Source organism: Genypterus blacodes, unplaced genomic scaffold, assembly GCF_046128005.1.
Source record: "Genypterus blacodes isolate CSIRO-AG114 ecotype Tasmania unplaced genomic scaffold, CSIRO-AGI_Gbla_v1 ptg000039l_1, whole genome shotgun sequence".
Lineage (NCBI taxonomy): Eukaryota > Metazoa > Chordata > Actinopteri > Ophidiiformes > Ophidiidae > Genypterus > Genypterus blacodes.
The window spans coordinates 3,444,261-3,455,523 of NW_027466852.1; the positions used below are offsets into that span (position 1 = coordinate 3,444,261).

Sequence of the window (11,263 nt, forward strand, 5' to 3'; positions counted from 1 at the left end):
CATAGTCTTTGTATGACAAATTAAGACTTTCATATTCCTTTTGTGTAGGCTTTGATGCAATAGGTAAGCTACATGAGGTGTATGGTGGTGGAGGTGGTGCATGATTTGTCTTTGAGCATATAATTTTCTCACTAACGTGGAAGGTGATGGAGCATGGGAATTTCTAAATATTTGGTGTGTGGATTTATATTTTACTCACATACTAAGAATGAATGAAATCTTAATGAACTGTCTGTGTGTAGTATAATTGTATATCTGTTGGGTGCTGGATGAATGCACTTCAAATACACTTAATTAAGATCTTGGTGTTATTTTCAGGGTCTCCTAATCTGAGACAGAAACCTCCCCCAAGAAGAGAACCCAACTTGGTAAGACAGTTAATGATTGAATACTGCCTAATATAACATAATGGAATATAGTTTCTTATGGTGTGGAAGTGCACTAAAAGATGTACCCATGGGAATAGTAGGTACAGTTGGGGGCAGTGGCTAAAATGATGTGAATTTGTCCTTGGTTTCTACAACAGTTGCCATAGAAGCTAAAAAAAAAGCACACAATCAAGTCAAATACAAAATACAAAGGATTGAAGGCAAGTTAATCTTAGAGAACTGGACTTGCTGTTGAAGACATTTCCTCCCTCATCCCAAAGGCTTCTTCAGGCTTCTTCTGCCTTTTGGATTAGAGATGAAACGTCTTCAAGCCTTTACCAGCAGAGGTTTTCCAGGTGCCTAAGATTAACTTTCCTTGAAAACCAGGACCTGGATGACTGAGAACCTTCACAGAATACAAAGGATTGTTAGATAATCTGAAAATGCCAACTGTATGTGATGTAACAAAAAATGACACTGTACACACAGTACTTCCATTTTATGTATAAAGTATACTGATCATGTCTTGATTAATTAAAGGAATAATCAGATACAGTGATAGGTAGGATGCCAGCAGCTCATACATTGTCTCTTGTTACTGTGCAGGGATTCCAGTTACCCAAGCCACCAGAGCCCCCTGCTGTGGAAGCAGAGTATTACACGATAGCAGATTTCCAGTCCTCGATCTCTGATGGCATCAGTTTCCGTGGAGGACAGAAGGCTGATGTAAGAGGCCAGATTGTCGCTGACCTAAGACATCCAAGTCTCATTGAAAATGCATGTCAACTGAGCATTCCCCTGAAACATGGGAAATACTGACAAATGCAACATCAGGATTTTGAGTCTGAACCTGGAGGGGGTAGAGACATGAAGAGAACAAAATATGCCTTTAGGGTTTTTATAGCATATGTTACAATGACAATGCACTCATCATTAAAGTTTGTGTGATAAGGCACAATTAAGGCCAGTTTTTATGTTAACATTGACATTTACATTCAACATTGTTCTGTATTTTCAGTAGTGCTCCTGGTTTTTGTTGTTTACTGATTTTCACAGAACAATGCACAGATCAATTTGTCATCCTGGATTTGATGTTAAGACAGACAAAGTCTGACTGTACACCGTGATTTAAAGTAGCCAAGGAAGAGAATAGGGTTGCTGAGTTCCTCCAGGCAAAATCAACAGTAAAGCTAATGTCTATGTTCACTTTGCAAACGTCAAATTTCCATTATTATTTTTTTCTATTAAAATTATATTTTGATCTTCAAAATAGCCACTAAAATCCCAGATTTCTTTTATTAAGTAAAACCTCAAAACAGTTGGGTTAGGTGTCAGTAAACAATTGCTGAATTAAATCCAGTAATTGCTTTACGTTTAGATATTTTTTGTTGTACATTTGTGTTGCTCTTTTAAATAGCTTTTTAATTTGCCATTTGTAGGTGATAGAGAAGAACCCTGGCGGCTGGTGGTATGTGCAGATTGGAGAGAAGGAGGGCTGGGCCCCCTGCTCCTACATTGACAAACGCAAGAAGCCCAACCTCAACCGTCGAACCAGCACCCTCACCAGGCCCAAAGTTCCACCTCCAGCTCCACCTGTCAAAAAACAAGACTCTGAAGAGGCTCCACCCGCCAGTAACTCCAAAGCATCCAAAGTGTCTGAAACACCTAGCAGGCCTGTTTATGAGGAACCAGAATATGATGTTCCTGCAATTGGGTGCGAAGGTGAGTCAGACACTGATTCTTTGAAAGATGAACGGTCTCTGGATGTGAAGACCAGCAGTGCTGTCAGCGATAAGTACCACAAATCTCCTCCTGCCAGCAAAGGCTCCCCTCCCATCTGTAAGGCCTCCCCTGTTTTCAGCCATCGACGAACCTCCTTCAGATCTGTGGAAGAGGTCGCTAAGGATGAGTGTATTTATGAGAATGATGGCTTTAGGCCAAGCAGTGGCATCGAAAGAACTTCAGCCAAAGGTTCCAGTGTGCCAAACTCCCCAAGGAGTTACCATTCCTCCACTGTCCCACGTAAACCCCCGGGATCCTCATCTTTAGCAGGGAGACCAATGAAGACCATGACCCCAGAGATGAATCGCAGAAGTCAGACCCTGGGCAGACACATAGATATCAGCCTGAGGTCCCATGACAACAGCCCCCTGTCTTCATCAGATGAGTTGAGTAGAGGCCCCAAGAAAGGCTTTGCCCGGGATGTGGAACAGAGGATAGGCCAGAGCCCCTCCACAAGGCCCAAGCCTTCTGTCAGACCTAAACCACTTCTGACAAAGTCAGAACCGCAGAGTCCTGAGAGGATGGACATCAGCTCTTTGAGACGCCAGCTGAGGCCTACTGGTCAGTTCCGACACAGCCTCAAACCTTCTCGTGGTGATGACTCTGAAACAGCTTCGGTTATCTCTTCAGAAGACTCCATCTGTTCTCGTAGCACTTCAGACCTCTCTTCTGTTTACTCCAAAGGGAGTCGTGGTGACTCTGATTTGGAAGGCCCCAGTTTGTACCGCACTTTGGATGCCTATAAGAAGGTCCAGGAGTCTGAGGTTAGTTTTCCAGCTGGGGTGGAGGTAGAGGTCCTGGAGAAGCAGGAGAGTGGTTGGTGGTACGTTCGTCTGGGTGCTGAGGAGGGCTGGGCTCCCTCCTACTACCTGGAGCTGATTAGACAAGTGAGCGATGCTGGTGGGCTGGAATCAGATGGACATGGGAGCGCTGGGAGTAAGTCCAACAGTCTGGAGAAGAATGAGCAGCATGTTTTGGCCCTCAATAACATAAACATTCAGGGCCTCACCCAGCAGCATCAATGCTTGAGGAGGAACACTCCCCCCATTCCTTCCAAACCCCCTGGTGGCTTCTCTAAGCCATCTGGAATGGTCAATGGAGGTGTCCGCATGAGAAATGGGGTACGGCAGGTTGCAGTGAGGCCCCAGTCTGTATTTGTAACCACATCACAGCCAGCTAAGGATACACACTACATGACAGGCTCTCTGAGGCGAAATGATTCCCTCGGAAGCAGTGATCACTACCGCTCTGGTTCCGCCACTCTGGGAGTGCGCCGAAATGCCTCCTTCAGCACAGTGCGACCACATGTGGTCGTCGAAAGTCAGTCAAGGCCTGTGGAACGCTCCAGCCTGGGATCTTCAGGAAGCGGATTCAGCACAAGCTCGGGCCAAGACCTCCTTAGAGTTACCCAACGCAATGGCATCCCCGTGTCTACAGTCCGGCCAAAGCCCATAGAGAAGAGCCAGTTGATCCACAATAACCTTGGCAGGGATGTTTATGTGTCCATCGCTGACTATCGTGGTGATGAGGAGACTATGGGATTCACTGAGGGAACCTGTCTTGAGGTCTTGGAAAGAAATCCCAATGGATGGTGGTACTGCCAGGTGCAGGACAGCCTGCTCCCCCGTAAGGGCTGGGTCCCCTCTAACTACCTAGAGCGGAAAAAATGAGCCCACATCTCATCCCTCCCTTACCCGTCCCCCTCAGATCCCCATGTTGATGTCTCCAAGGATATGGGTGTCAACAATTGTTAAGAATGTTACCCACAATCACCCATAAGCAATATGTCCTTGAAAATTTACATTTCTGAAAAGATTATGTATTAGAAAAAAAAGATGTTTTAATAAGCAAAGACACTTTTAGTGCTGGTTTACTAAAATGTATCCGCAAAGGACTGTAAAGATTTTAAGTATTAAAGATGGGAATGAAAGACCGAAGAAGTGGACTTTACCACACTTATGAGTGAAGAAATTGAGCAGAACAGTGTCTTTGAGATATGAAATGGTATGAATGGGAGTGACCTAATGGGGGTTTGCATCATCTAATACAGAAGTTGAGCAGGGTAATGGCTATGCTTAATCCTGCCCATCATTGACTATGATGCCCAATAAGTGCCTTTGAATATGATCACCTGAATGGAGGTCCTGAATGGTGGCCGGCAGAATATTCAGATCAACCAAATCTATTAAGAGTGCCATAGGCTTATGAGCGCATGAACACCAACAAGACTGTTTCCATTACTGAGACCTCCTTGACAGGAGTGCAAGTACAAGGGTTTGATCTCCAGTGATGTAATTGGTTCAAAACACAGAGCAAAAGAGAAAAAGATTGAAGTGACTCAAGTCATCAGAGATCATTTTAAGCCACAGTCATCACACAGCAGTTTGATTCTCTTTGTCTATATTTTATTCCATTTTGTTGTCTACATTATAATGTTTTATGTGTGTCCAAGTTCTCTTTAGAGAAATATTTCTGCTTTCTTGTGACATCTGTACTCTGCCAACAGCCTAGATTTGGAAGAGTTAAATGCTCTTGGCTCATTTCTCATTTCTTTACAGTTACACTGGCAAATGTAAAATGTTAAAGTGGCCTAGATTGATCATGCATCCCCATTTCAGAGCCCCACAGGAAAACTCACTCATATTTTAATCCAAGATAGAGAGAGAACAGATATATTTAAAACCTGCAAAGCTATTTTAGTTTCCAGGAAATGCAAATTGTTTTAAGTTGAGTGCTCTCCAGAACATAGCCAGCTCATGTATGTGCTGGTACCCTTTCAGTTCCAGGGACAATACATCTCTATATGGTTTTCTTTCTATAAATGTAGTAATACAGTCGTTGAAAGAGTGCATGAAATAAGTACTTGGAATGTGGTGAATCAACCATAACCCATGGATTTACTTGCACAGAACTGAACCCTAAATGTGATAAAGAAAACCAAAGAGGAATATTGCTTCATTGGCTAGTTTTTGTATTTTTTCAATTTATTGATGATACACAAGTACAGTTAATTTTACAAAATGCAATGAGGTTTATGAACTTAAAATTATGTTTGTTTTCTGTTCCTGGAAGCACTTGAAGCATTGTTTAAAAAATTATGAAACAAGTGACAAAACTAGATTAGATATTGCTGTGCAGTATTGATAGAGACTTTAAACAGGATGCAATAAATCTGTGTTTACTATCTTGCCAGAGAAGTTTAAGTGTTTACATATTCAAAGTTTTAATTGGCTTTCATCTCTCTAAATTCAAATGAATTATGCTTAAGTTAAAAAAACCAAGTTTGAAACAGTTTTACTGAGCATTCTGAGCTGAAATACAATTAAAAACTTCCTTCAAATGGCTGATGTTCAAGACTGCTGAAATATCTTTTCTAATGAACAGTGTGAGCTGCCATATGAGGCTTTACACTAACTTTTGATTATGTTTCTGCTGGACAGTATCATAGTATTAAACTAAGTACAGCACCTGCTAGATTGCAGTTATTTAGTTATTTAGCAAACCAGTCTTTTATTGTTTGTTGCTCTGTGATCACACATTGACAATAACGACGAATGAAGTGGTTGTGTTTTGTGAATTAGTGCACTTTTAAACATGGTTATGGTGCATTAATGCAAAGATGCAGTAAATACTCAGCATATTATTTATTGACTGAATTTTTGTAATTATTTAATTTTTTAGAACTTTTTTTCTTACCTCAATCAAAGAGGATAAACTCCTCAATGACAGTGAACATGCCAAATTCTCTGAGAGAAGAATTGGATTGAGAAATGTCGCCCTCCCCAGGAGACAATAGGTACGACAACAGCCAAATGTTAGACACTTGTATGCCAGCATGCTACCTCAGTGCAATAAGACATGCACTGCTGGTCAGTGAGTTTGCCCACAAATTGTACATATTTTTTTTCTTCTTTTGATCAGTGCAGCTTAAATTTTTTTCTTGTATCATGTGACTTCATTTTTTAAATGTTTAAAAAAAAAGAAGTTTTTCTTATGCTGTGTGCTGCAACTTTAGCGAATCATGGACACTTCTTTCATCTTTATTGTACTCAACATAATGCCTTAATTTAAATGGACTTAATAATAATAATATTTGATCACTTGCCTTCCCCCATTCTCCCATTTTCAATCATATTATTTCATCACATTGTATACACAGCATTGATACATACATGGAATTTTAATCAACATAATAAGCAAAATTCAATAAAAACAAATCAATGAATCAAAAGGTCATGTCTGTGACTTAAAATTTTTTAAATAAAACATGGAATCAATCAATCAATCAAATCATTTATGTTGATAAATGAGAAAAAAAGTCCCTTCCCACCCAGTCGAAGGCATTATGTAAATGTGTTGAATCACTCGTAATGTTTTGCTCCAGCACATGATATTGGCTTTGTTTGAGTTCAGTTTAGTCGACATACTTACAGCTGAGATCACAAGGGAATGCAACATTTAGCCATGTAGCACCGATCTCTGTATTCTCATTCTTTAACTTTTCAAATTGTATTTCCTCCTTTTTTCCCCCTGTTCTATTCTACGAAATTGAGAAATGTATCCAATGAGGAAATGTGCAATAGCAAACTGGCATCAGGATTTTCACGAGAGGAAACATATTATTGGAAAAATCAGCATAGGCCTGGAAACTATACAACGACGTTACATGTGCTGGGAATAGATTCAGTCTGTTCCCATTCAAACTGCCAGTCAGGAGCTTTGACCATGACTTAAACTGTGTCATTCTTTTGATTTAAATCTGCACTCGTTACATAAAAGAGAATGTGTAAGGCCCTGCTATATCAGAAACCAACAGAGCGAGTCCATTGGACCAAAGCAACATGGTGTGTGACCCCAGCGCTTTATTATCTGACATTTATAATAACTTATCATAACATAAGACTCCTTGCCCCTCCTCCCCTCAGATCAACACCAGTGGACTCTGATTTATGAATGGAAGAAACCCAATGACCCATATTCTTTATTGATCTGGGTCTGCGACATAGATGGAGAGTCACAGGCCCACAATCAGGGGACTCAGCGGCCCTGGTCTGAGCTGTCACGTTTGTGCCTGAATGGAATTTTGATAGTATTGTTGTGTATTGAGTTGTTTTGTCTCCCTCTCTCCTCTGGAGTGTGTCCTCTCTCTGTCAACACAGATGCCTCGTTTGACATTTTACCCATGCCGTTTTCAAGCCCTGTCAGATTTATTCCCACCAATGGCTCTGACAAAGTGGCACTAGGAGCTGTCAGTGACGTCTGACAGAAGACATGAACAAAAGAGTCTCGGTGGTAAACAGAGAGCGGAGAGATGAGCACCTCAATCAGCAGATATCCATTATCCCTTTATGCAGCAGGTCTTATTATGTGAGCCACGAGAGACTACAACACAGTAGCAAAGTGACATGAGTTATTTTCTCTGTAGGTAGTTTGGGGGACTGAATTTCAAACATTCAACATACGTAAAGCTCTTCATTTGCATCACGGAGACAAACATTGAGCTGCTGTTTTGCAAAAAGAAGCAGTTTCCTGATCCAAGGTCAAAAAGAGAGAAGTCAACAACTATTGAAATACGGTAATCACTGAGCCAATAACAGAGTAAAGGGTGTTGTTGTAAGAAGGCCTCCTGCTGTGATATACCTGCATCACAAGCACAGGTACAAACTATGGCATTTCCCTGTGACAAAGTTTGCATTTGTAGATGTCTGTAAATATACTCAACTTAAATAAATTTGCTTGGCCATTGTTGAGCCAGTTTGGAACCGTTGGTCAGCCATGGTGTTATTTTGTTCCACCAACACCAACAAAGCGTACCGAATTAGCTAGAACTCTTTGGCGGCACCTTCTCGAAAGTAACAACTGCTCAGGCTTGTTGGAGAACTGGAGTTATGATATTTGATTTGATGGCCCCAGGTTCAGTTATGTTATGCTGGAGACTCTGCACTTTGGTGTTGAACTGTCAACGCTCAGCCTGCTTCGCTACTCTGTTGAGCTGCAGATGTCACATGTGTGCAAACCAACACACCCTCCATGTGCTCGCTCTCGGTGTCTTGTTATTCGGTTTGTTTTCATAGTTTTCAGTTCACCTTAAATTACATTTGACTTCCTTTTTCCGTCACAGTCTTACTCTGCTCTCACAATGACCTGGATCCACATGACAGAGTCTGGACCTGGCAGCAAGCCACTATAGGAAAACCAATGAGTTTCCTTTTGCATGTGCACATGAAGACACACACACACAGATGGAGCACAGAGGAAATTGATGAGTTTCCCCAGCATATTCTAGGGGGTCAGTCAAGTGAGACAGCTGTGTTCTGCAGGCACCCTTTGTGTTCTTCTCTCTCTTTATTTCAACAAATGGATGGCACATCTCAGACGTGAAGCGCCTTAAACTCTGTTATCCCAAATACTTCCCCCTGCCATATTTGACTGCTCCTGGCTACACATCGTTTGTTTCCTCACTTCTGTTCTTTTTTTTATTGTAACATATTCCTTTCACTCCTTCCTCGACACAGCCAAGGTGGCTATTCTAGCTGCTAGCTGGATTGAGTAGAGCTAGACAGGATGACTAAGTTGAATTAAGTTGTTTAGTTTGGTTTAGGGAGCGTGTGTATCTGTGTGTGTTATTGATGGTAAGATGGATGGTTAGTGTGTGCTCTTGTGAAGAGAAGCTGGAGGTCAAGGAGAATTTGGAGTGGGATAGTAGAGTAAGAGCCAGGTGAAAGGGATCGCTTTCGATTTGGAGAGATGAAAGGGTTGCATGTACTATTCTGTACCCAAACAACATTTTATTGCACTGCTTGGAATTTGAAGCTGCTTGGGTCTCAAAGTGAACCAGCAGCAACATGGGGCAAAGCAGTGTTCACGCTCATTTGACAGTAGATTCAGAGGCTGCAGGTCTTGTATGGCTCCTAGGGTGCCACAGATATGATAGTGCTATTTATTTATTGAAGTCACAGGAGCATATAACACTTTAAATCAGCTTCAAATCATTTATTAATGACGCAAGCTTGAATTAATGATGGAAAGATTGTAAAACATGGCAACAAAACCTCTTATCATTTAGTGGTGGCTGATAACAGGGAAAGGTTTGGAGATGGAGGGGGAGGTTTGATAAGAAAGTTAGAGGAAGTATGTGGGCACAGGGTTGAGGTTTATATGGGAGGAATGTGCAAGTTTTAAACTTAAGTATACTTTGTGTTTGTGTGCAGGGGAGAGAGAGGAAGTGCAGGGGTTGTGTTTTTGAAGAAGACTGTGTCGAGGAACGAGATTCTCTTTGTCACCGTTAGCGATCCCCATTACTAACGAGCAACGTGTGTCTTCGTTTAACCCAGTGGTTCCCAAGCGGGGGCGCAGAGGTATTCAAATTTGTTGAAAGCAGAAATGCTGTCACACAGTAAAAGTTACACAGTATTACACTATTAGACTTTTAATAATTCCACTTTAAAGGGGATGTGTGACTTCATTTGATAAATAACAATGTTTAAAAATAAATTCCAGTGGAGTTTGGAAACTAAAGATGTGTGTGGATGTGTGTGTGCGCGTTGGGGGGGACGCAAAGATTGTCTTATCTACAAAAGGGGGGCCCTGCAGGAGAAGTTTGGGAACCACTGATTTAACCTAAGCCAGGCAGATGATCCTGTTTTTAACAGAGTACACGCAGCTGCCTCTGTATGTGTCTGTCGGTCTGTGTGTGTGTGAGTGTGAGGCAGTGGTGCTGGTCGGAGCTCAGCCATATTTTCTACGGGAAGAAAGTTGTTGAATGACAGCTGGTGTGTGTTGGATTAGAGGCACAGTGTGATTTATTCTTGGTGAACCTGCTGAAAATCACATTTGTAGAAATGGTGTCTTTGGAAAGCAGCGTGCCAACACTTAAAGGTTTCAAACCATCAACCTCTTGTAAATTCTTCTAACCCCAGCTTTGGATTTTGACAACCATGATCCCCTAACTATCAGAACTATCACCGTCACAACTACAATAACTACAGGCCTGGAGTTGGACCAAAGGAGGTGCTATCATTGTTTTTCTTCTTCTTTTTTTTTTTTAAACTACCATTGTTATGCAAATTGTGTTTAAACTCTTGCAAAGCCCTTGTTTTCAAAATAGATGCCATGCTGAGGCTAAAGAGGAATGGGTTTGCTCTTTTGATTACTTTTGTAAATGTCAGTGAATCATCTGGTCAGTCATCATGCTCCATACTCTTACATGATGACACAGCCATACACACACACACACACACACACACACACGTGCCAGTCTGTTCAAGATAACTGGACGCCAATGCACAAGCAAAACCAAGCAGAATCAGTTTCTATCCAAATTCCGTTTGGATTGGAGTCATTCTGCACATGTGCATTCTTTTGAAAATGGGGCATTTTCTTATCGGCTGTTTCATTTTAAAAGGTCTTGTTCCTTTTTTTGTATCTTGTATATGTTTACATTGTATCTTGCATTGCCCAAAAGAGAAACGATATTAAATGTATTATCTTTGTTGTTAGTTCTTTGCATTTATTTGACACCCTGTGCATAAATATCACTTTGCAGTTCAAGAAAAGCAAAGAAAACCCATTATGCGACAGTAATATTACAGATTGAGACATTTATCTGTATTGGCCTCATTGAGCAGGAAAGAAAGGAGAGGGTTTAGATGTGGAACAGCAGAACAATGCAGCCGGTTATATACAGTGAGATGAGTTATGAGAGCAAAGTGAGAAGAGTTTGCGAGTGATGAATGAAGATGAAGGAGCTGGCAGAGGCTCAGTTCAGTTCCCACGAGGGAGGAGAGACAAGAACGTTGCTCTCTGCCGTCTAAACCGGTGTGGAAAAGATGAATCACATCTATCCACAGGAATGTGAAATACATGCAAACACCTCTGACCCCTTCAATACCCCAAAGCTCAAGCTTTTAAAAGGAGAGTATGGCTTTGTAGGGGGGTTCTCTGTGTGTTTCCAAAAAGAAAGGTCAGAATAGTTCATGTTGTAATCCAGATGGAGCAGAATAAAATGGTATTACTTGAAAACAGAACAGCCATTCAAAGATCCATAATGATAAGTGGGATATCAACAGAACCTGTGCTGTATAAAATGGCTGCACACATGAAGACAAAAAGCT

At 41.4% G+C, this 11,263-nt stretch overlaps 1 protein-coding gene across 5 annotated transcripts in view; it reads left to right on the plus strand.

Moving 5' to 3' along the window:
- sh3pxd2aa (SH3 and PX domains 2Aa) overlaps positions 1–10,641 on the plus strand; it is a 97,854-nt gene extending 87,213 nt beyond the window's left edge. For 3 of the 5 annotated variants that reach the window (XM_076147765.1, XM_076147766.1, XM_076147768.1), the window contains 4 exons: positions 49–63; positions 319–368; positions 975–1,094; positions 1,808–10,641. In XM_076147765.1, coding sequence (XP_076003880.1) covers positions 49–63; positions 319–368; positions 975–1,094; positions 1,808–3,820 — 2,198 coding nt within the window. In that variant the 3' untranslated portion in view covers positions 3,821–10,641. The remainder of the gene's footprint in view (positions 1–48; positions 64–318; positions 369–974; positions 1,095–1,807) is intronic. The other 2 variants (XM_076147767.1, XM_076147769.1) reach the window with 1 other exon arrangement.
- The last annotated feature ends 622 nt before the right edge of the window (positions 10,642–11,263 follow it).